We start from the raw sequence: 26414 nt of genomic DNA, 5'->3' as shown, positions 1-26414 counted from the left end.
CAGGAGGCTTAATAACCCAAAAAAATCACACAAGTACATCAGTTAAATTTTATGATGGCGTTTATGATGCAATTAGTTAAAAGACTAATTGTTTTTCTTGTGCCTTGCTAGGTGGCAGTGTGTTTGTTGCCAACACTGAGGTCAAGCCCAGCTGCTGCTATAATTTCTATTTCTTCTTACTTGGATTTTATCCTGAAGCCTGTTGTTTAAGCGAATCAAGCATAGCTCAGCCCTGATTGATAAATTTACTGTACTCAATTCTCATTGAATGGCTTTATGCTGTTTGCAGAAGTGGACACTGACAGATTTTATAAATATCTTTTCTGAAAGTCAGGTAACACTTAGGGTTTTCATGTGTGCTAGGAAGTTTTTATTTATTACTGGCTTATAAGAAGTTGCTAAGATTGCTCAAGTATCTGTCAATATTTTTAGAAATTACAGCAGTCAGAAAAATCTTTAGACTTTGTTTAGCACAGACATTCTTGGAAGTCTGAATATTATTTCAAGAGGTCGAGAATGGATTCATTTATTTTGAACAGACTAGAGGGAGATTAAAAACCAAAACACAGGAGAATTAGCTTGGTACTATGACTGTTTTATTTATGCAGTGGCTAGTTGTCTATAAATTGGTAAAACAACACAGGCTTGACTGTATGAGGTACTGAACTCTTTTTTCCTTTGAAACACAGAACCACAGAGTCATCCAAGTTGGAAGGCACCCATGAGGATCACAAAGTCCAACTCCCGGTTCTACCAGTACAGTTACGTGGCATTTTTCACAGAATTTTTATGACCTTTGGTACTTAGTGGAAACCTTAACAATGCAAATAGGAGCCTTTTTTTTTTTTTTTTTTAATGGTGAAATGCATTCAGAGAAACTGCTTCTAGTGTATGCAGGCACATCTTCAGCAAGATTAGTATAATTGTAATTACTTAAAGGAGAAGGAATGTGGCTTGCTGGATCTGCAGGAATCTAGCTACGCTGTACATTCCTCATCTGTGGAACATTTAATGCTAAATTCTATGAATATCTTAAGTAAAATATAGTTCTTGCTCAGTTTTTATAGCCAGATTCTCAGAAAATATTTACTATCTGAGACTTGCTCTTTACGACTGTGATCCACAAAGATAATACTTATTCAAAAGTAGTTTCTAGCTTATTGTATGGAATTTGAGAGACTTCTGATAATATGTACGAGTAAGGCATCTGAACATGACAATTCTTTCTACTGCTTAAATCAGTAAAATAATTCCCTTTCTTCTCCTAATATATGCTCTGTTTTGTTACTCTGGAAACATGAAATGTTAAGCGTTCGGTTTTAAGGGGTTGTCTAGATGACAGAAAATCTGTATTAGTAAACTGTGAAAACCTCACTGGAAACCACATGAGTTTCTAACCTGAGATTAAGGCTGAAATGGGGGGAAAAAAATTAAATCAAGTTTTGTATATAAATGTTGCAGAGAGAGAATAAGAAATAGAAGCTTCCTGTGTTGGTGAGTGGCAAAACAAGAAAAGTTGTTGCTGTACAAAATTTGAGTTGAAACTTGTCATGCAATTAACATAGTTAGGGAATAACCAATACACAACCTCAATTTATTTTTTTAACCACTTAGTGTTTCAAACTGGATGAACTGTAAAGTACTCCTGAGGAATGTGAGTCTGAACTATGACCAAATGTTTCTTCATTATGAAAAGCCCCATCAAGGCTGATTTTCAACTACAAAAAGCCTGTTCAAAGCTAGTTTAGCCAATTACTGACCCGCAGGGTATGATTTTCAAAAGAAAATAAATTCTGGAAGATTGAGCAGCTTCCCAGGCAGTTCAGTACGTGTGTATACTCAATGTACTGTGGAACACAGCCTTCTGCAATGGTCTTGCCAATTCTTGATTATATCTTTAAAGACACTCTCAAAGCAGAGTAACTTCTGCATGATAGAAATCATATTATGCTCATCTGGATTTGGTTTAACAGCTGCTGTGTGCATTTCTGCACATACAACCACGTTTTGCTTTGTAAGTGTGCTGTTGAACAAAGAAGTTTAACTTAGGAATAATATTTGTGTGTCACGTTTTTATACATATCACTCTTTTTGTTTGTGCCCCTTGCTGACATATTTCTCTAGAAAAGTAGGTAATGGAAATAATTGGGTTCGGGGGGAAGACCATGCTGGAAATCTTACTGAGGATAATAGCAATTTTTTTCAAAGTTAAATTTTGGCTTTAAGAACCAGGAAGCAAAACTGGAAGAAATCAAGAGAAGAAAACTCAGTGTTTAAAATGTGTTCCAAATCAATTGCAAAAATCTACAACTGGTATCATCAGAGCTAGGATCCTTCCCTGGATTAACAAGAAACTTTGATAATTTGCAAGCTACTATTGCTCATTCTGAGACAGGACAATGTAGTCATTTTCCAGGTGACAAAACAAAATCCTTGTGAACTGGCTATGAATGTTTATACTGATCTCTGAAATTCGACATGGTCAATTTACTAAGTAGGTTTTAAAAGCTCTGGTGTTTGAGTTAATCAACTCTGATCACAAGAAAGAAGCAGATGGTATGCAGATACCATCCTTGTATGTGATTTCAAATCTTCTTCTCCCTGTCTTTTCCCTTTTCCCTCTTCATTACTACAAAATCTAAAGTAGGTCTTGAACCCTACTGCCCTGCTATTCTTTATACTGTGATTCCACTGACAAGGGACACCTTCTCCAGTGATTTTTCCTTTTTGTCACCCAACATTTTAATAGTTCGTGGAGTAAAGCCATGGTAAATGGAGATATAGGCTCAGTGGGTTTGGCATTGTGTTTTGGAGACCAAGATGTGCCAACTAATTAAGGTCCTAGTGTATTCTGCATGAATTGTTGTATTTGTGCTGTGGGGGTGTAAGGAATACAGCCGTAAGTCATTACAAATTGCTTATCTAAGAATACAAGGTATTTTGCCGTAAGGCTACATGTCAGCTGCTAAATGCCAGGTGAATGGTGTTGTAGTTGGAGAGGATTTGGGACCATGAACCAAGATCTGGAATCTCATAAACTTTGGTAGTGTTTGAATCCAGTTCCAAACTTTGCAGTATGGAAGTGTTTTTCATGCCAGTGTTTACAGTAAAAGTTCTTTACACTCTGTTGTTTGGAATTTGCATAACTTGTTCTAGACTTACTGCACACCATTCTTTTTAACCCTTGGGCCACAGATACTAGAAAAGGAATCACTTGTATAAGCATGTTCCTCCTTATAGTGGGACTTTTTGATGAATTCTGCTAGTTTAGCCAATTCAGTTTTCAATATCTCAAAAGAACTTAATTCCTTCAGTTGACTGTCCCATCATCTAGTAAGTCACCACGTACTCTGAATGAAGGCATCAAGTGGTGTTCCTCATGGGTCTATACTAGGAGCAGTCCTGCTTAATATCTTTATTGATGATCTTAATGAGAGGATTGAGTGCACACTAAATTTGCAGATGACAACAAGCTGGGAGGAAGCGTTGATCTGCTTGAGGGTAGGAAGGCCCTGCAGAGGGATCTGGGCAGGCTGGATCAATGGGCTGAGGCCAATTGTATGGGCTTCAACTGAACCAAATGTCAAGTCCTGCACTTCAGTCACAACAGCCCCATGCATTGCTACAGGCTTGGGGCAGAGGAAAAGGGTCTGGGGGTGTTAGTGGACAGCTGGTTGAACATGAGCCAGCAGTGTGCCCAGGTGGCCAAGGCAGCCAATGGCATCCTGGCGTGTAGCAGAAAGAAGCAGTGCAGCCAGCAGGAGTGGGGAAGTGATCATTCCCATGTACTCAGCACTGGTGAGGTTGCATCTCGAGTGCTGTGTTCAGTTTTGGGCCCCTCACTACAAGAAAGACATTGAGGCCCTGGAACGTGAAAAGGGCAAGAAAGCTGTAAGGGATCTGGAGCACAAGTCTAATGGGGAGCAGCTGAAGGAACTGGGGTTGTTCCGTCTGGAGAAGAGAAGCTCAGGGCAGACCTTATCTCTCTCTACAAAACCCTGAGATTGTGGTGAGGCAAGGGTCAGCCTCTTCTCCCAGGTCACAGTATTAGGATAAGAGGAAATGGCCTCAAGTTTCACCAGGGGAGGATCAGGTTGAATATTAGGAAAAATTTCTTCTCAGAAAGAGTAGTACTGCAATGGCACAGGCTGCCCGGGGAGGTGGTGGAGTCACCATCCCCGGTTGTGTTCAAGAACCGTGTGGATGTGGTTAGTGAGCACGGTGGGGATGGGCTGAAGGTAGGACTACATGATCTTACAGGGTGTCTTCCTACCTTAACGATTCCAGGATTCTACCCGCAACAAGACGTTGTTGTTACGGCTTGAGAACGACACGGATCCCCTCGCCTCCCCGCAGGGCCCAGCACGGCGCTGCCCCCGGCGGCTTCCCGCTGCTGCCTGGGCAGTGGCGGCAAGCGCGGGGCTGACCTTCCGCCGCCACGGCGCACCCCGGGCGGGGCCGCGCCGCCGCGGCGCAGCCGCAGGATCTGATCGGGCGCCATCGGCGCGGGTTGCGTCAGACGAGGCGCTCCGCCGGGTGGGCGCGTCGCTCGCCCGACCGCGCACCGCAAGATGTTGCGGGCAGCCCCGCGCCTGTTCCGGACCTTCTGCACGAGCTCCGCGGTGAGCGGGGCGCTAAACGTCGACGGACGGGGCCGGGCCGAGCCGAGCCGAGGCGGGCGGGGGTCGGGGGGGATTGTAAGGCTTGTACGGGCGCGGGGAGGGCGAGAGGTTTCTTGAGGCACCGGAGCAGCATCCTGCCCAGCCCGCGGTCATCAGATGGGCGCCGCGGGGATGCGGCTGGAAGGAGCCGGTCGGCCCCGGGCCCGGCCTGGCGGGGGCCTGTGGGTGCCGTCTCCCCCCGGGTGTGGAGCTGCTCCCGAGTCCGTCTGGCTCTGCCTCACAGCCTAAGTACCTCCGCGGCCCATGCATCTGATTTTTGCAGTTTCGAGCGCTTGTTCCGAGCTGTTCTCTTTTTCCTCCTCCATATATAGACCGTACAAGTGCCTTGAAGTGCCCTGCCCGATCCACATTGTCCAGATGCTTGGGTCTGGCAGGCTGAGGCTGGGAGAATGCTTCTGCTTTCCTAAAGAGTGCTGTGTTATGCTGGCTCAGTTTAGTGCAAGGAACTAATGCCAAGGGCTTTGCATGGAAAGGTCAGAATAAAGAGATTGAACACGAAATGCAGTCAGCGGAGCCAACAGATAAGAATAAATAACTGCTGTGAGCCCACAATGTCTAATGGTAGGGAGGGAGACCCTATGCTTGGATTCTATTTGGAGGCACTGGAATTTAGCACAAATCCTGATAGAACACTGCTTTTCAAAGGAGACACAATTTTAAATTCATCTTTGAAAAGATGCAGCATATTGAAATATTTACTAGCTTTGCTACATCCTTGTGGAGAATAAACAAAATATTGCAGTGTTCTTAGTAGCTTCACAGTCAGAGTAGCAGTTATTAAGCATTCACCTTCAATAAATTTGATTAGAAATTGATAACTCATTACAGGTAAGACCTATGTATATGCCCATGTATGAGAAGCAGCAACAGAAAATGATTTTTAACTACAAAATAAATATTCTTATCAGCAAAAGTTTTGTAGCATTAGAAAGGACTTGAAAGGACTTGTAACTTTTGGACTTGACTCCCTTGTTAGGAAGAACAGTTTGACAGAATATCACAGAATCACAGAATGGCCAGGGTTGGAAGGGGCCTCAAGGATCATGAATCTCCAACCCCCTGCCACATGCAGGGCCACCAACCTCCACACTGAATATCAGACCAGGCTGCCCAGGGCCCCATCCAGTCTGGTCTTGAACACCTCCAGGGATGGGGCATCCACAACCTCCCTGGGCAGCCTGTTCTAGCACCTCACCACTCGCTCTGTAAAGAACTTCCCCCGACCTAAATCTTCCCTCCCTCAAGTTAAAGCCATTTCCCCTTGTCCTGCTGTTATCTATCTTTTCAAAGAGTTGAGAGTAGTCACTAGATTTTGTTTGGCTGCTTCTCTATGCAGTGTTGAACTCAAAACCAACAGAGTTACAGTAGAGTGAGCAGCAGCTTATCTTTTGAAAGCACTGTCATATTAACTCGTTATCCTGTGACTGCTTAACTAACAAGAGAAAGACCAGATCTCTGCAAACCGCCTGGGCTCCATTGTTTCTCGTAAGTAGGAATTGGGCATCCTTGCAGGAGCAAAACAAGAAGTGCACTGCGATTATACATGACCATTAATTTTCCCATGAAAAGGAGTGTCTGTTGATGAATATCATATATCCACAGTGAGCCAGGCAACTGCAAACAAAATCCGATGTAACTCTTAACATCGCTGACAGAAACAGTGAAAAGTTTGTTCTTTGGATGTGCCAGTGATAATGCTCCGGTACCCGTCCATCACTTTATTCAATAGCATTGTTTCGGTGTTCTTTAAAGACCTCCTTTCTACAGCTTTATGCTGAGTGGTACTGATGGTATCCTGCCGCAGATATGCCATTTCCATAAGAAAGAAAACACCAAACTATTTTTTATTTCCATGTAATTTTGTACTGCTTTCCATTTTAACTGGGTGTTTTGTTCATACCTAATTCTTCAAAAAGGATTTCCCACTTTCACTGGTCTGACTCATCTTAGGTAGAAATTCTTGAGGAGAGTTTCTAAAGTAAGATAGGAGCTGGCTCTTAGATTTTCTGCAGTGAATCAGTTGTCATTTTTCAAATAAGACAAAAAATGAAGGACTGAATTTGTGGTCTGAACTTGCAAGTCCTTCCACATACAGGATTTCTCCCACAGAACCCAACAGACTTGTGAGTTTGGCTCCTGCTTTCTGCTGATGACAAAGCACGTGTTATGGTGAGACAAGCAAACTGCCACATCTAAGCCAGGTGCTAATAACAGTCACACAGTACACATGTACCACTTGTTGGAGAAGTAACTGAAGAATCAACAGTTGAAAGATCCATTCTGCAATTGAATTAGGTCTCCATCTGAGTAGCTTTTTATGCACATGAGACACCGGAGTTGATTTCTTGCCAGGCTGATCGTTTTGTGCAATGCCATTAAGAAATGGAACTTTCTGAGCCCATCTACATTCTTAACTCCTCAGTCCTTCATAGAACATAGTCCTCTCTTTACTTCTTACCATTTGTTGACTCAGCTCCACAATTAATGTGAATTAAGCTAGTATAACTTACTTAACATAAGGAAAAGATACTGATTTACGGCAACTCATGATTTGGAACTGGAACTGATAGAGTTCCATGTAATATGATAGCCAGACTTCTTCACAGAGAAACATGAACTAAGAGTTAAGTTTAGCATTATGCTATGAGGGAATACAAGAAAAACTGTTCAGAGCAGAAGCTTTGGAGCAAGATAAACAGCAATGCTATATGTAACACTTTGTGAATAAGAGGAGAGAAAGTAGCTCTTAAAGTGATGGTAAATTTGGACAGTAAATTTCAAAGAAGATTGCTGAATATCAAAAAAGCAGTAGAGTAGAGTACAGCAGCAAGTACTTGAAAAATAATTTAGAATGGAGGTTGGATAAATCTGTAAAAGCAATTGTATTACATGATCACTTGTGATGGCATAGGACTGGATTTTAACTAAGCAGAACACTTTCAGTCTTGTGTTCTTACTGAGAGATGTTAACAGAAGGACGAGAGTAGAAGTAACTCATATCTGGACTATCTTCAGTATTTCTTCATTGTACTGGTTGGGTTCCCACTTTAAATTGGCTCTGTACAGAGATCAAAGGATTTCCATGCCAAGCATGTTCAGTGAGCCAGCACAGTTATCTTTTCCCATGTATTTCCCCTGGTGTACTTAAAATAATTAAACAATTACGAAAATCTGATGACTGATTTTGATAAGGCAGCAGTGTTTCTGCTGTGAAAGTAAAAATATTGGTCATAAAAACATTGGTTATACAATCTACTTGTATCCACTGAGCCTTACTAGATTAAATTCACAACAGGGACTTGTCTGTACTAATGTCATTGAGATAGTGGATGTATCTTAAGCATACCTAGCAACAGTGCAGCATTGGTTAGGAGTACCAGTATCACTGGTCTCGCAAAGGATTTCCACCATCCAGCCATAAAAATCTAATCTTGCAACAGCCCAAGTTATGTTCACCTTTGTAATTATTTAGTACTGCTTCGATTGCAAGCAAACTGACTAATGCTGTAATACAGAGAAGTTTGGCCATGGAGCTTCGTTCTGATAGAAAATACTGCCTTTGGACAAATAGTTATTGCCTACTGCTTTGCATAAAAACAGTATGCATAAAATAACAAGCTTGCTTCAGCGTTCCTGTAGTGGAACCTTCTATTTTGTAATGCTCTTTCTCTGAGGCCATCTGCAGAACTAAAACTAAAGCTTGAAAACATCAAGATTCATCCACAGTATTTCAACTGTGAAATGAATTGTGATGAAATGGACTGTGGTTTTGAGTAATCTGTTTCTCAGGACATTTGTCATATGATCTGATGGGCAGTCCAGACCATTTAGCATTCAGTCAATAACCCATTTTGTCAAGGATCCTTATGTCCCAGACTCCATAAGAAAGGGAAGAGAGGAAGGAGAAGAAAAACGTGTGTCAACATACAGCACAAATACCAGTGGTTAAAATATTCAGTGCTTTGATTCACAGAATCATGAATCTCCAACCCCCCTGCCACAGGCAGGGCCATCAAGCTCCCCATTTAATACTAGACCAGGCTGCCCAGGGCTCCATCCAACCTGGCCTTGAACACCTCTAGGGATGGGGCATCCACAGCCTCCCTGGGCAGCCTGTTCCAGCACCTCACCACTCTCTCTGTAAAGAACTTCCCCTGACATCCAACCTAAATCCCTCAAGTTAAAGCCATTTCCCCTTGTCCTGCTGTTATCTATCCTTTGAAAATGTTGATGAAGAGTTGATAGTTGGTTCCTATTTATCCTTCTGAGCTTGTGGCATCCAGTGTGTCATTCAGGAAAAAATGGCAGTCGAAGTCCATTTGGGAAGGTGAGGTGTGGATTTATATTCCACCTTTCATTCAGGGGCCTCCCAAAAAGTCTGAGTCTTTAATAGTCTGGGTCTAGAAGAAGTTTCTGTCCGATTCAGCTTTGGGGAAGGCAAGCTTTTTTGTTTATGTGAACCTTTCCTTCGTTGCCAGGTCTGTTTGTTTTTTAAAGGTTGAAAAATGCAAAGGAAGTGCTTGCAGGGGCAATCCCACCCTCTGCTCATTCTTGTACCCTGCTGGACCTGCATTAGGGCTCATGGCAGTGCAATGAACTAGATCTGTGAATCAGTTAAGAATTAGGTGTGTTTTGTTAGGTCAGTGTCCACCTATCTCAGTGCTCTCAGGAAGACTTCTTCAGGAAGGAAGCGAGGAGGCATATATGAGGAGGATTGTAGGATTGTGCATGTGGCACTGAGGGAGGCACTGAGGCTTAGTGATGGGATTTCATAGGTCAGATATTGGTATTCGTAGGTACATATTGGACTTGAATCTGGAAGGTCTTTTCCAATCTGGATGATTTTGTGGTTCTACAAGATCTTGGGTTATTTGGAGAGCATCCCAGTGTACTTGTAGTGTTCACAGTAAAATTCTAATTAATCTTGGAGCAGTTTCAAAGTTGGAGCAGATTCATTGAATCTGGGCCACTTCTCCCTGCCTTTCCTGTTCATACAAGTACTACATCCTGCCCAGAAAACATATGCTGTGCACCAGCTGGCATGTTTTCCTGGAAGGAAAAAAGGGAAATCAGAATGTCCTCAAAGCTGGTATTCTGCAGAACACTGCTCTTCAGATTTTGAGGAGTCTAAAGGAGTTAGTACTTTTCTCAGGGTTTGAGAGCTTAAGTAAAGCAGAAGTAAGTGATTTTCTGATATCATGTAGTGTCATTATTCTCACTCCCCTAAAAATCAAAAGGTGGGGCAGCTATTGGCATCTGCTCAGTCTGAAGAAGCTTGAAAGCTTGTATCCACTGAACTTAGAAGCAAACACAGAAGGCTGGGGAAGTCCAGCAAGGGCACTGAGTAGCAGTGTTCCCTTGTAGGAAGATTGAATGAATGATCACTACCTTTAACTTGGTAGGAACAACATGAGCTTGTCTTATTTGTGTATCCATGTTAACAACAAATTATATGCCACCATTTAATTAAAGGGATTTAGAGGGCATGCTCCAGGCACCAATGTTATGCCAAGAGAAAATGTTTTTAATGTTTTCAAAAATATTGTTTCATTTAATATCATATCTTATGTCCAGGAGTAAGATAATGGAGCCTGTTATACCTCTTGTAGCAAGCAGTGAGTCTGTCTAATGAAAATTATGGGAAACCAATATACATAAACGTAGTATCTGCTGATACTTTATGCTCAGTGCAGTCTCACAGAACTACACATTGCCTATTGCTTATCTAAAAAACTGATTGCTTTTCCTTCAAATGAAAAAAGATTATTTCACTTTAAATTAAAAATAATGCTGAAAGAGCAAAAGAGAAACATAAGCAGCAACATAAATACTATATATCCTATAACACGGTTTGTTTTAATTCTTTTGATCAGGCATACCAGCATAAGCTAAAGCTAGCCCTTATAGGTCAAAGCATTTTTGGACAAGAGGTTTATAACAAGCTGAGGAAAGAGGGCCATAAAGTTGTGGGAGTTTTCACAGTGCCTGACAAGAATGGACAAGCTGATCCTTTGGGTAAGTGTACTTAATCTAAATGCTGACATTACAGGCATACAGAACTTGCCTTGCTCTGAGATGTCTGCATGGGAGTGACTTACATATGCATGTATTACATATATTGCCTTTGATACATTGGGTTCAGCACAAGAACTATGCTTAAATGAATACACAAGTCCCAGAGCTGGTTTAACACTTTGTTAATTAGTGAGCATTTAAAAATTGTTTCTAGCTATGCAGGGCCATATGCTACGATATTTTCTTTTAAAATAAATTAATCTGGGTACCTTATTTGAATGTCTACCTAGAAGTACCATCCTGAACTAGATGTGTATCTTAATAATAATCAAAATATGTAAAAGTAAGTTTGAGGAACAGTCCATTAGTCTTGATTAGCTCCTTACTTGACAGGATGTATTAGCAAATAGCTGCTGAGCCTGCACACAAGCACAAATGTCTGTCACCTGTTCCATGGTGCTGTCTGGGACACTCAAGTCTTGGAGCCAAGCCTGTTTATTCTTGGCTTTCTGCTCTTTCTGACAAGTTTGTATGCAGCATTATATCTGCAGAACCCATTTTCTTCCATTTAGACTAAGGAAAACTCACTGGAAAGAGTAAAAGACGCTTTGCTCTTCTTTTTTACATTGCCAAGATTTTGGAAACTTTCTAAGAGATATTCAAAATTGAACTCATACAGCGGAAAATAGCGTGGTGAAGAAGCTGCTTTGTAGCCATTATCTGAATTGTAACTTTCTCTTATTTTTCAGTGCCACAAAAATGGTGAGTTAATAGGATTAACAAGTGCCAAAGAACTTACCTGTGTGAATTAACAGAAATTAAAACTACATTCCATGACCTGTCTCAAGTGTCTCTTTTTTTGATCTGTTCGGGTCCTGACATGTTTTTATAGAATGAGGGAAGAATCAAACGTAGATTTTTCTTACTTGTTCTGTGGCATTCCCAACAGCTCTCAAGTTTGTTGCATTCTGTGACCTCATTGAAAGAGTTATCATACACTGGAAAAATTATAGGAGATATTTATTGGTTTAGAAAAAGACAATGTGTCTGTCCAGCTCTGGAAGCATATCGTAACAGTTGGTTGCATTATAGAAACTATTATTATACAGTTTTTATACTAGCAGATGTAACTCAACAAATCTTTGGCTGATTTCCATCATGACCATTTTAATTGAGCTGTAGAATGTTTGCTGCTTTCCTAAGACTTCTTTCTTTTTTTTTACTTTCTGATGATCCAAACAACTTAAGTCGCAAGTGGAATTTTTTGATGTTTCTATATCCTCAGTCAGCTATGATTTTTATTTCTAAAAGCAATTCCAGTGCATGCTAGCTTGCAAAGCACTGTGTGGAATGATACTTCATTAAGTATTTACTTAGGACCTATGTTAATAGGCTAATGATGTTTCAGGTCAAACTCAAAATTCAATTCTAGAAATGAAAAAGAGGAAGGAAATCCAAAAAGTGTCTAGAAATAGGAGTTAAATTAAGTGAATTTTCTGTATTCCCTTTTCTTCCTATTACAGATTCAGCTCAACAGCTGTAGAGTTTGACTCTACCATCTTTTCTGTGATGGTTTGTCAAACATCTGAAGATTCTGTCTGCAATAATGCAGTTGCTTTTTCTCACCCTTGAGCTAAATTCTTGGTATAGCTGTGTCTCTCACAGATAAATGGGAGCATATCCAGAAAGCATCAGTAAACAGAATATTGAAGAAATGACTGAAGGCTTCTAGCATCTGTAATTATTTGAGCCAAATGGTAAATTGCTGCTGACACAGGCACATATTTGCAATCAAATACAAATGTGAAAGGTAAAATTAAGCTGTGCTAAACAAGTTGCAGGCAAATGCAATGAGCAGACAGTAAATGAAGTGTCATTTAATATTCAGTGGCATTCATCACTCTTACTAACAAGCCATGAGAGCAAAATTAAAGTTGAGAATGGCCCAAGCTATAGTAATGAGAATCAATGACATAATTAATCAAATTTATCCAAGTGTAAAGTTTTATTTAAGTAGCATACAGAACAGTACAAAGGGCTATCTGTAGTACATTTCATTATCTGGGTTGTCGTATAAAACTTATTTCAGTTTGAATTTTTAACACAAAATGTGAATTAAAGAAGCATATATTTTTGTCCCTCAGCACTGGCAGCAGAGAAGGACGGCACTCCTGTTTTTAAATTTCCCAGATGGAGAGCTAAAGGCAAGCCTATCCAGGAAGTAATTGCAGCCTACAGATCGGTTGGAGCAGAGCTGAATGTCCTTCCATTCTGTACACAGTTCATCCCAATGGATGTCATTGACTGCCCAAAACATGGCTCAATTATTTACCATCCATCCATCCTACCACGCCACCGAGGAGCTTCTGCAATCAACTGGTAAGCTTTTGCCTGTTGTTCATCAGAACTACAGTGTAGTTTTAATGTTTGTGTTACGATGTTGGGCCAAATCCATTATTTATGTAAACATTGACACAGTTCTGTTGCCTTGCAACTGCTCTGAAACAACTTCTCCGAAGCAGCTGAGTAGATCATGGACTGCACTTCATACCAGAGACTCAATATTATTTCCACCACAAGTGCAGCTGTTATTCCTAGAAGATCAGTGGTATGGTCTGTGGATTTGTGTATTTTACTCACACAGGTATATCAGCAATATGTAGTTTCCATAGGCAGGATGATACCCTTTCAGCTAGCCCCCTTCAAACAATAGGTAACTGTCACAACAGGGCTTCATGAAGAGTCTAAGACTTCACAGAAGGGAAAGAAAGAGATGAAAGAATCCATAAGAAGAAAAACTTCTATCATCCTGTGCAGTGCACAAGACTAGATTGAAAATGTTACTTTGACAGAACTAAACTACAGTAATGAGCACAGTGGATTCTGATGTAGCATTCCTATGTCAAAAGAAATGTCCATATCATTATGTTTAAATTCAAAGAGAAATTGCCTAAATATATTTAAAAAAAAAAAAAAGACTCTTGCAGGTGTCATGATGATTATCTAAAAAATTAATGCTGTAAATTCAAAGCAAAAGCATGTTTTGTTTTTTGAATAATGACCCACAGTGAAAAAAAAGCTAAGCTGAAGTACTTGAAAAGAGTACTTGAACGGAGAGTAAAGGAGACCATTAGAGATGCAAGGAAATCCTTCAGAAAGTGGCATTTCTGTCCAAAGAAGTAAAATAAGAAAAAGCACCGAATCTGTAAAACATATAAAGGGCCAGCTTTTAAGGCACAAAATTGAATAACAACCATTTTCTCAAATATGCTAAAGGTGGGAGGTATGTAGAGTTATGTAGGTGTTTGATATTAAAAGGTGCTAAGCAAAAAGTATGGCATAGCAGAAGACATATATTGGTATTCCAGGTGAAGGAGCTTAAGGTGTTACTACAATACGTAGGTGAGTAAATTAAGATCCAGAAAACAGGAGGTAAAATTTGAAGTTAAAAAGACATAAGGTAATGATACATAAGAGGAAAAAAGCTGACTTTGTATAAGCAGTAAAATCTAAGTTGTTGTTCAGAAAACAGACCGTGGGAAGGATCTTAGTGCATGAAGGAAGTAGAAATGCCTCAGAAAAATCTTGGTATAGACCAACTTCTACATGATGGCAGATAAGTCTAAGAGTCTTCAAAGTGGAAAACAGATCACTGGGAAGGAAATATGTCAGCAGTATAAAAATTCGTGAAAGACATGGGAAGGTGAATAGGGAGTGATTGCTCATTCTTTCTTAATCAAAGTGAGGAGGCAGCCAACAAAGAGATCAGATGGTAGGATTTGAATAAATAAATTACTTCTTTCAGTCAGTTAATCTGTGGAACTGTTCATCTAGAGAGAGAGGTCAAGAAAGAAGTTTTCTTGGAGAAAGGGTTCATTAAGATCTGTTCCACAGGAAGGTGTAGATACAGACATACCAACTATCTTTCAGTAAGTTCCTGAGGTAAACATTTCCGGAATCAAGAATGTATCCCAGTGGTCTGTCACCAAGTCTTGCACTGTTTTGCATATTCATTCTGTAAGCATCTGCTTTTGCCCTTTGCAGATAAAGGCTGTTCTTGTAAGACCTTTTAACTATGCTAGAATTTAACTTTAGTTTGGCCTTTTCTGATGACTCTCATGTTTCAGCCTTACACCCCTTGCTCTTGTTACAGTTTCTTCCATCTGTTGTGGCCGCAGCCCATGAGCTGTGGCAGACCCTTTTACTACACAAACACCATGACTGAGAAAACCAGTGGGAACGAGGCATGTCTAAGAGGCATCTGTTACAGGCAAAGGTCCTGAATCTCTGAGGGTTCCTCACTCCATTCTTTACAGCCTCTTCCAGCTGCTGCCACTTTGTTATCAGCAGCCATCTGCTTGGAGGGAGCTTGGAGATGGTGCACAGAAGAAGGAGTTCTCAGGAGTTCTCATCCTGTTGTCTGCTCAGCATCAGAGATGTTTTTCCACAGTACTTTCTTCTCTGCCAGAGCAATGCTGAGGACATGCATTAGGGTGATCATTCTGTATTTCCAGATAATATAAAACAGATGAGATGCTGCTTCAATGTGTGGATCTGTTATCTGTTTCACTTTTATTTGAACTACTAACTCCCCCAACTGTCTTCAGAGTTTGCCCCTCTTTCTACACAAAGGCATGCTTTTAATAATGTAGTTTTCAGTGTTCATATAGTGAATTTTCAAATATATAAGCCAGATTTCAGATGATCCTCTCACAACATGGACTGCCAAAGGAATACTTACGTATGTCTTATGTCTTACAAAAATGTTTGCACACAGACACTTCTGGGTGCTCCCTTAAGCACTTTGACTTTCCATCATTCTGAAGTACCTGCCATCTCCAAGGGACAAGTGGAAAATCTATCTGGCTGGATTTCCCTTCAAATTCAGAAACAAATCCTGAGTTGATGTAAATTAATATAGGTCTGCTGTATAACTAGTGCTATGTTCATGCAGACCAGCTGAGAATCTGACTGGATATAAAAGTTTTTTCCTTAAATAGTTGTGTATTAGTATTTTGCTAAGTATCCACCATTTTCCACTGTTGGTTTAGCTCTTTTTCAGCTGAGAGACAAGTGTGCTTCTTTTGCTGACCTACAGATAAGCTGTGAAGCTTAGCTAATTACAATAAACAATTAGGAATTATTTAGACTGTTTAGGTGCTTCCATCTTTCAAACACACACAGCTATTGCACACTTTCTGCTCTATACATTTAAGCCACTGATGATGCATTTTAAATAGCACAATGACTGTGATGGGCACTCTGGATTCAGCTGCAGCCTTTCTTATGTCACTTTGTGAAAAATATATATACAGTGTCAAAGCTCTGGGTACTTGACTATGAAATGAGCAATGAAACTGGTGATAAAGATAGTTGGGATCTTCAATCTGCATAAAGCAAATGAATGTGTAACACATACATGGATATCCCTGGCTGCTTTCACATTTTCTCTATTTACTGTAAGGCTTCTTTTACCTCCAGGACTTTAATTCAAGGAGATAAGAAAGCAGGATTTACAATTTTTTGGGCTGATGATGGTTTGGACACTGGACCAATACTTCTGCAGCGAGAATGTGATGTTGGCCAAAATGATACTGTGGATGATCTGTATAACCGGTTTCTCTTCCCAGAAGGAGTAAAGGCTATGGTATGTTTACCTGTACTAAACATTTTATAAGAAAAGAATAGCATCTGCTGGAGTTTGAAACGACAAAAAAAAAAAAACGAAAAGGGAAATATGGACTAGATGGTTACATTTGGGGAGAGAGATTGTGGTGCTCAGATGAATTCTAAACTTCACAGGAACTCTAAACTTCAGAGGAACTCTATTGCTTTACAGCAGCTGAGGAGGTGGCCTCAATATTTGTTGCTGACAGTGGGCAGAGCATATCCTGTTTGTGCAGAAGACAAGAGTTCAGGTTTGTCCTGAGTGTATAGAAATAATTTTCTTTGCAGAAAGAAAAGGGAAAGAGATGAATGCAAAGGTACAGAGCCACATTCTGTCCTTACCTAAACGCTGGTCCTGCTTAATTCCGGCAGCTGCTGTATGTGTGGTGACTAGGTACTCCCATCACATTCTGAGGCTATTTCTTTTGTCAAAGAAGTTTCTCAAGAATATATGTACATTAACCAGTGCCACAGTGGTCCCCTATATTTTGGAAAACCTGGGTTTTGAAAATAAACCATTTCCTCTTGTGGATGAAAATTTTCTTCTGTCAGCCATGAGCGTGACTGAGGACAAAAGGAGAACCAAGCTGATGTTAAATCTGCTCCTTTTTACTTAGGTGGAAGCTGTACATCTAATTGCTGATGGTAAGGCGCCTCGTATACCTCAGCCAAAAGAAGGGGCAACATATGAAGGGATCCAGAAAAAGGAAAATGCAGAGGTACTGTTAAGTAACACTGTGATACGTGCCAATTACTAGAAGAAGTTGTTGCTAATTCAGACTGCAATAGCAGTGACTTGAAATGAATGTACGTTTTAACTCAGTTGTTTCCTCCCCTCCTGTTTCTGGGACAAATCCATGAAGACTCAGGTTAAGTTCAGATTGTCAGCCAGCAGTTACGTATGTTTAGAAACTTGATCTACTTGGGATCGTTTGCACATAGCCAGGTGGTTGTTGTGCCTTCCGTGGGTACTTAATTTACCATACTTTGAAATATAACACTGAACAGGGATAAAACTGTCCTAGCATGTTTACCAATAGTCTATACTGTTTTCTTTACCAGAAATGGGTTGGAAGTTAGGAAATGGAAACATACACTTTTTACATTTATACTATGCTTATTAAATTTGTTAATCATAATATTATTTATGAGTCAATGAATACCTAGTAGCAAGAGTTATGTTACCAGTATTTTAGTATGAGAAGGAGAATCTGTGGACAGATAAAAACTGCACAGAGCAGAGAAGTGTTAAGATCATCCCATATGATAGGAGAGCATCCCATTTGATAGATCTTTGATAATCAGCCATGTAGAGATCACTGGTCTTCCTATACTAGATCAGACCCTTTCTGTGTTCCTAACAGAAAGCGAGGGAAAAATTTGTAAAGTGGTAAACTTTAATAACTTGATTTGTAACTAAAGAGAGAAGAGTTAGCTGGTATGTCATGATTTCCTAGATCTCCTGGGATCAACCTGCAGCAGCTTTGCACAACTGGATCCGAGGTCATGATAAAGTACCTGGAGCATGGGCAACAATAAATGACCAGGTATGTTCTGTAAATTCCACACCCAATTCGTGGCCGTTTTCTCTTATAAAAGCTGTGAGTGTCTGCATGCAGGTGAATTAATATGTGAATTACACTGGAGGAGCTCATTTGATAACTGTATATAGCTAATTTTTTAAAATCATAATTTAATTAAAAGATAAGAACAGTATATAAAAAAATACATGGTATGAAGCAGTAAATAACAAGGCTAGAACCGCAGTCATTTTGGGAAGCAGATAAGCATTACAGTGCAATGAAACCCATACTGAAAGGGCACCGCCATCATGTAACAGAAAAATGAAACACTGTGAGTAACAGAAATAGCAAAGGAAGGGTTTTCTAAAAGAAATTCGGGCCTGGGAATACAAAAATCACTTGCAGAAATAAATATGCCTAATTTTATCTCCGAACGGCTGTTTCCTTTTGATGTTTTAAGATCATTATGCATATGATCCACATTTTACTTGCATAAAATATTTTAAAAATCACATTTCCTGGCTCTGACATCCTGATTTTTTTTTTACTTAAAAATTAGCCATCTATGGGTAGGTTGTCCCAAAAGCCTGGTTCTGCACTAGTGTCCAGGGACTGATGATGCTTTGAGAGCCCAGAAAAAGCAGAAGAGCCCAAGTTCAGCAGCGCCAGCCTGGAGGCAGATCTGGACTCCAACACTTAAGTCTGGCTTCTGCTGTTCATATACTGTTTTATACTGTCAAATGTTCCTTCCCTTTTTGCACTGGTTTAGTCATGCACAATGTTAAAGCTAAGCAGCTTTGCAGGTTTAGGCAGCTTGCAAAGTTTTACGTGTCCCGGGTTGTAAAGATACAGAAATTACGTTGTGACATGGTTTGCACCTTTGTATTACTTTGTATTGTATCAGTTTCCAAACAATGTCAGTTATTTGGTTTTTAAAACATGTTTAGAATCTATGTACTTTCAATTTCCTTTACTTTTAGATGGTTACTTTTTATGGTTCATCATTACTTGATGCTTCAGTGCCTGCTGGACAAGAGCTGGCAATAAGAGGTGCTTCAAGACCTGGACTTGTAACCAAGAATGGTCTAGTCATTTTTGGTAATGATGGGAAGATGGTAAGTGCTCCATCTGACAAACATGAGTATGGATAGAATAAATTAGCAAGAAGTGCAGATAGTGTGGAATTGTCGGGTTGTACAAATCCAGCTGCAAATGGTAGCTGTTTTGTTTGACATTTACCAGTGCACCACCATCCTATAGGTAGGATATCCATGTTTTGCTTCACACTCAATATATTCATTTTCAGTAAGGATTAAAATGTATTAGTATAGAGGATAATCTGAAAGACAAGTAGGAATGTCCTGTTTTATATTTTATATATCATATCAGCTTTCCTGCAAGGCACACATTTTACTATTTGTGACCATACTGATGCATAAAAGCTCATATCCCCCTCAATTTTCAGGTATTAGTGAGAAATCTGCAGTTTCAGGATGGAAAAATGATCCCTGCTTCTAAATACTTCTCTGCTGATGAAACAACTACCCTGGAACTTACAGAAGAGGAGAAGAAGATGGCAGAAGATATTAAGGTAATTCAACAAACTGCTTAAGTTGAATATTACTACAGATGAAAACATCACTTCATTCTCATGAGTGGCATATCGTTTATTTAACCATGCAGATTGTCTTTGAAAAAATATTGTATGAGTCTTCAGTTAGTAAAATTAATTTGAATGGATTTAAGAGTTCTCAATAAGCTTAGACGTATCCTTATCAAATTTTATTTCATATGCAAGTGATACAAAAACAGTGATCACAGAGGCAGTTATGGTAAATGCTTATGAATGATGAAGGTGGGAGCAAGGGTAGAGTCAAGAGAAACTAGGAGATCTTTATCTCACAAAATGAAGTTATCTCACAACAGTGAATCTACTGAAAACAGCCTTGAACTGTGATGTCATTCACTTGCATGCTGTCAAAAGTGGTTCTTGTAGATAAGATCCAGGGAGTCTTGAAACAGCAGTCTGAAGGAGAAAAGCAGCGGTTTTCTCCCTGTGCCTTTGTTACTTTAGCTATTAGTAAGCTGGCTGGTAGTTGCTCCAATAGTTTTGTTCTGCCCTGATGTCCAGGGACTGGTGCTACTTTGAGAGCCCAGAAAGAGCTCAGAGATCTAGCTGGTAGAGGGAATGCAGCAGTAGGGCAGCTGGAGCAAAAGGTTGCCAAGGCCAGAGAGGCACCTTGCTGCTCTCTTCTATAATCTGCCCCTTGGTAATGAGTGTCATGTGCTTAACTGAAAGCCATGTTGGTCAGTAATTTAGGTTTTGTGCCAGAGCAACCAAATCATAGATATCTTCCCTTCTCCTAACTCTGCTACAGTCAGTAACTTTTGACACAAGCCAGGCAGCTTGATGCGCTCATGTTTTAAGCTGCTGTTCCAACATTACCTTGAACTTGCTTGCGAGCAACTGAAGTGCGGAAGGATTGACTGACTAAAACAACAGCTAGAAGAAATATAAACTCTTTAGTTCAAGACATGAACTGCTAACTCTGAAACCCAATTATACTTAATTGATATGTCTCTCCGCCAGTTATTTCAGCTTGTGTGTTAGCAGGGATGTCCATTGAATGCATGCAGGTTAAACTACTTCTCAACTTTGCCCAGGTGCCAGAAATTCCATCCATCCTGTCACAACGTTCTCCAGGCTGCTCCCACCTCTGCTGACAGCATATTCCATAATGCAGTGAGAAGTTATTGTTAATATTGTTAATATTGTTCATAAAGATCTTAAAAATGGGCCTGTACATTTTTAGCATTGTAGCATTTAGGTTCCTTGCCTGATTAGGTGAAATTATCATGGATGAAATAATCATTTTTTATATAATTTTGCTGGAGATTTTATTGGCTAATGTGAGGCCTGCATTTCCAGATCCTCTTAAGATAGTTTTCTGTTTTAGGATCTTTAGAAATAATGCATTCACAGGCATGAATATCTTAGAAAATATTGTGTGATAAATACTTCTTTCAATTAGAGGATTGTTTATTATTGCTTCCACAATTTTTATATATTATTAGGCTATCTGGAAAGGAATTTTGAGCAATGTTCCTGTAATAGAAGATTCCACAGACTTCTTCAAATCTGGAGCATCCTCTATGCATGTTGTCAGGTATAAAACTAATCTAAACAAGGAAATTATGAAGCAAAAGTTAATGGGAACAATGTTGTCACAGTGCTTTTAAGTCAGGGTGGATAATATTAAAAAAAAATTGAAAATCCAGTGTCTTTTCCAGTACTTGAACTGTTGATTTTTCTACCTTTGAAAATGTGATGGGGTTCTGTTCCCAAAACTAGGACTTACTGGTCTTTCTATTCAAGCGAAGTTCCCCTTAACATCAGGAACAGCAGCCTCACAGGGAAGCATGGTGGTGCCCAAACCTGTCTGCATGTAGTGACAAGTATCTCAGGGGGGCTGATTGAGAAGCTGAGCAAAGGACTCCCCAGAGGGAGAGAGGAGCCATTCATAGAAGTAGTTCAACCCATGCATACAATTGCACAGAATTTAATGGGTCACCTCAGTTAACTTCTTTTTGCAAGTCAGATATCCTAGGCCATAATATAAGATTAGCATATCATTGGGTTTTTTTGTTTTTTTAATTAATGTATTATTGTCCTTAAATACCAGTCTCATAGAGCTCTAAACTGCCTCTGTGTATGGGTTAGGGTCATCTCATATGCAGTTTTGTCTATCAATATATGCTATTTATCATGTATTTACAAATGTTTATCAGAAAGTATTCTCAGAGAAACAGATACACGTATATTCAAATGCATATGAACTGGTGCCCAGTTTTGACCTCTTTCCACCTTCCAGTGGCTTGTTTATCTGAATAATTCTTCCGTTTGTAATTTAACTTATTCTTTCTTTAAAATCCTCAGAATGCTAGAAGAGATCAAACAGAAATACAGCGGGCTTCAGCTTCAGAATGAAGATGTGTATATGGCCACTAAGTTTGCAGACTTTATTCAAATGGCTGTCAGAAAACTCAGAGGAGAGGACGGAGAAGAAGAGTTGGTCATTGATTATGTAAGACCTTTTATTTTCCCTTCCCTGGTTATTCTTTATTTGTGGGTTGTTGTTTTTTGGGGGTTTTTTTTTTGGAGGGGGGAAGAGGAATAGACACTGGATTGCTTGATGCAATGAGGAAAGCAACTGTTTGGTCATGCAAACTCTCCTTTGTAACTTTTGTTTTTCAAGTTTTACATATTGGCATTTTGAATTGGAAGTACGTATGTAATGTCATGTACAGTGTTATGGTGTTCTAGAAACTGTGAGATCTAGAATGGAGTGGTTTGCACATGGGCAGATACTCCTACTGCCCCTGCACTATCCTACCAGAACGCCTCAGTCACAGTGGTTCCAGACCTTCTGTCCTGAGGCAAAATGTGCCAGACTCACTCCTAAGAAAAGAGAAGATTGTGTGTTTTATGAAGTGATTAAGCAAGTCAGGATTTCTTGAATTTAGAAGTTAAGCATGTGTTTCAATTCCACTGGGACTAGCCTTAACCAGGATTTAGTATTTGTTTAACCATAGAGATCCAATGATAAAAAATACAGAAATCAGCTTAACTGTCTCGGAGTGTGGGCAGTGGTGCCCACTATCCTTAATGGATAATGTTACTTGCATTTAATTTTGCCTTTCTGGGCATTCCTAACAGCCATATATACATCCTAAAATTCAGCTCAATGTTGACTACCCATATATATACATGTATACATATAAAAACCCTGATAAGCTGCATTAAAACCTTTATTGTTAAAAAGATAAATTAACTTCTTATTTATTTTGCTCCTAGGTTTCAAAAAATGTGAACAATATGACTGTGAATATGCCATACCAATGTTTCATTAATGGTCAATTTGTCAATGCTGATGATGGAAAAACATACGATACCATAAATCCAACAGATGGATCAGTAAGTAATTTTTAAATACAATCACAGAGTCACAGAATTGTAAGGGTTAGAAGGGATCTCTGGAGATCATCTAATCCAGCTCTAAATTTCGGTGTATTTCGAGTACTTTGCCTACTAAAAAATCTGAAGCACCAAATATCACCATGTTCAAAATCATACATTAAACAACTTCCCAAAGTAATTTTAAATTTAAATTTAGTTCTCAATTTATATATTCTACATTTTTTGCATTTCTGTCAAGTTGTGCTTTAAAAATAACCTAATTCTACTTCAGCTAGCATCTTAATCTCAATACAGATGTATGTTTTACCTTGTTCTCATTCCTGTTTATCTTCACAACAAAAATTGCTAATGTTTAGTTGCTAAAGAGGTATTTCTTTTACCATATCGTATGTATTTTCTGTCAGTCATTAACTTCAGCTTTTACTTTACTACAAATCTGTCTTAGGGTAAAAGTGACTTTAAAATATCTCATTAAATTCCCAGTTAGAAAAATGACTTTTGAACAGGAAAATACAGTTCCACTTTTTCCTCTCAAAAGCACTAAATCGTGGTTGAGCAACTCAGAATTATTAATATAAGTCATTCTGATGCCCATATATTATTTCTGGAGTAACTGAATTCTACTAAAATCAGTAGCACAAATTTCACTGTCATCAGAAGCCAGAATGTGGCACTTCTCTGTACCTCATTCTGGAATGGAATAAAAGTCATAGCAATTCTGTTTTAGGGTTTACATTGTATATTGGTATAGAACACAGACGTCATAAAATACTACATGTAAGTCGTGGTAACAGAAACTCAGCTTCTTAGAAATGAAATGTTCAGGACTCGTTTTACCACATTTGGATATAAGATCATAGACCTTCAAGACCTGTAATACCGTGCTGATCTTACATATAGCAAGAAAAGGTGACTTCCAGTGGGATGATGTGCCTTGCTGTGAGAAAGGAAAGGAGTTCCTACATTGTTTTCCAAGTTCTGCCTCCATCAGCTGTGTCTCAACTTCTTGCAGCATGTCTCACCCATGGCAGCTGATTGGCTCAATGATATTATTTGCTATGTTATTATATCAATGATTTGCTTATACCCAGTTAAGAGTAACACTCTGTATTCAGCCGTTCTGTCTGAGCTAAGGCATTTCTACCTGGTGACAGGTGATTGCCAGTGTATCTTCTGCTTCCTTGGCTGATGTTGACAGAGCAGTGGCAGCAGCAAAAGAGGCATTTGAAAATGGCGAATGGGGGAGAATGAATGCAAGGGAAAGAGGGCGACTCATGTACAAGTATGTAAAGGGCAGCATGTGTGGGTTTGGTTTGGTTTTGTTTTTAAATCATATTGTTTAGCTCCTCTGAAGATCTGTTGCATATTTTCTGAATATGTTGGATATTCATACTCCAGTGTCCACCTTATTCAAATAAGGGCCGTTTTTCCTCTGGCCTCTGTTCAAACTAGACCTTTTGAGTGCCAAAATGGAGAAGTTTGTACTGTTAAACACCTATCTCTGCTACTTTGTCTTAAGGAGTCATTAATAGAGGATATTAGGCATGCACTAAGTGGAACTTTCTCCTTTGTATTTGACATGCCGTATTTATCCTTTTGTACAGTAATGCTGATGCCCTAGCCATTAACTGCTGGATGCAGTTAAAACAGGTACTGAAGAGCATTTTTCCACATTTCTACAGTTTTTTTTAATTAGCAGAATTGATGTAGTAGAAAAAATAGTTTCCAAATCCAGTTTTAAATACTCTTTATGGAATCTAAAATGCACCTAACTAACCTCTTAAAATCACACGAGAGCATTGATTATACATTTGAGTAACAAAACACAGACAGAAGCTTAAGAAAAACCTTGATGCATGTTTTGTTTCTATATAAGAGACTTAAGACATGGTTGTAAAAATCCGTTCATGCAAACATGCCTTTCTGCTGAGCAGGGGACAGCAATGAGACACTCCTGTAGTTACTGTTAACAATTTTTATCACAAACACTTCGACAGTCTGTTATCTCACTGATGTGCTTGACAAACCTAACAGACAGAGAACTTGAGGCCTAAAAAGAGACTAGCCCAGATTCTTAAACATGCTGAAGCATATAAAATTCAATCTGCACTATGTTAGGATCTGTATCTTTGAACATCAGTATGCCTTTGAAGCATCTAACACTCTATCAGTATTCCATGCTATTTTAGCTACAGGTCTTTGCCATACAAAACAAAATTTTACATTCTCAATGGTTAGAGGTCACTTCTCTTTGACATGCATTTGTAATGTTTTGATTACAGGCTTGCAGACCTAATGGAAGAACATCAAGAAGAGTTAGCAACTATAGAGTCTATCGATTCAGGAGCTGTCTATACTTTAGCTTTGAAGACCCACATTGGAATGTCTGTACAAACTTTCAGATACTTTGCTGGATGGTGTGACAAAATTCAGGCAAGTGAATGTGTAAAGAAAGCAATTGATGGTGATGCTTCTTTACACATTTCTTTTTCTTTTTGCTGATATGGTGTCAAAAAATAGTATTGACAAAATCAACCAAGAAATCAAAAAATAAACTAAAATTAGAATTTTACCTAAAGTCAGTCTTCCAGACAATAAGCAAAAAGCACAGTCTACTTTCAATTTGAGAATAAGAGTCTGACTCCAAATACCTAATAAATTAATTGAGATGTCATTGGGTAGGTATGCTTAGTCAATTCTTGAATATTCCTGGAGCAGAATCGCTGTGTTACAGTCATGCTATATATTATGTTCTGAGCAAGGCTGGCGTGCTTGTTTGGTACCACAGCAAGTGGCACAAGTTCAACAACATGTCCTGAAGTATCTTTAAGGTGCACAACCAAGAATATCATTCAGCTTTCTTTCCTCCATTCATTCCTCACCTTATGCTCTTCCATGGTTTTGTTATCTATGCTTTTATGTCACCCAGCTGAAAATGGGGAGGTGGTTACTGGACTCTTAGCAGGAAATGTTATAATGTAAACATCTCCCTCTTTCCATGATGCATAAATTGAATAAATGCTACTGGTTTTAAAGACTATTCTGTGGCTTTCTAAAATATACTTAAATGGCAATTGTATTTGTAAAAAAAATAAATGGTTAAATGGTACCAGTATTAATCTGTCTTTTTTTTCAGGGTGCTACAATTCCAATTAACCAGGCCCGGCCAAACCATAATCTAACATTCACCAAGAAAGAGCCAATAGGGTAATTATCTTTTTTTTTTCCTTCTTAGTGACAGCCTGGGCATATAGAAAAATCATTACAAGGCTGCATTCAAAACTACAATTTTTGCCTGATTTTCTGGTTTGTTTGTTTGTTTGTTTGTTTGTTTGTTTTGAATCTTAAGTGTCTGTGCCATTGTTATCCCTTGGAATTACCCACTGATGATGCTTGCATGGAAGAGTGCAGCATGCTTGGCTGCAGGCAACACACTGGTTCTCAAGACAGCTCAGGTAAGAAGTAAAAGGAATGCTCAAGTGGCTCCGGCCCTCCAGTGTTTTGTTCAGACAGAACAGTTCATACATCTAGCAGATTTCATCCATAGCT

General features: G+C 39.3%; 1 protein-coding gene across 1 annotated transcript in view; it reads left to right on the top strand.

Annotated features, from left to right (window-relative positions):
* Positions 1-4571: 4571 nt before the first annotated feature.
* ALDH1L2 (aldehyde dehydrogenase 1 family member L2) overlaps positions 4572-26414 on the top strand; it is a gene marked incomplete at both ends in the record, with an annotated part of 28636 nt that continues 6793 nt past the window's right edge. Inside the window, 15 exons of the mRNA XM_079548670.1 lie at positions 4572-4622; positions 10556-10697; positions 12842-13076; positions 16179-16344; positions 16982-17083; positions 17822-17911; positions 18868-19002; positions 19353-19478; positions 20963-21054; positions 21825-21972; positions 22743-22862; positions 24020-24147; positions 25148-25298; positions 26002-26072; positions 26215-26320. Coding sequence (XP_079404796.1) covers positions 4572-4622; positions 10556-10697; positions 12842-13076; positions 16179-16344; positions 16982-17083; positions 17822-17911; positions 18868-19002; positions 19353-19478; positions 20963-21054; positions 21825-21972; positions 22743-22862; positions 24020-24147; positions 25148-25298; positions 26002-26072; positions 26215-26320 — 1863 coding nt within the window. The remainder of the gene's footprint in view (positions 4623-10555; positions 10698-12841; positions 13077-16178; positions 16345-16981; positions 17084-17821; positions 17912-18867; positions 19003-19352; positions 19479-20962; positions 21055-21824; positions 21973-22742; positions 22863-24019; positions 24148-25147; positions 25299-26001; positions 26073-26214; positions 26321-26414) is intronic.

The sequence above is a fragment of the Tetrao urogallus genome, assembly GCF_951394365.1.
Source record: "Tetrao urogallus genome assembly, chromosome: 1".
Lineage (NCBI taxonomy): Eukaryota > Metazoa > Chordata > Aves > Galliformes > Phasianidae > Tetrao > Tetrao urogallus.
Note: the sequence above shows the minus strand (reverse complement) of the source record. Positions and strands in the feature narration are given on the sequence as shown.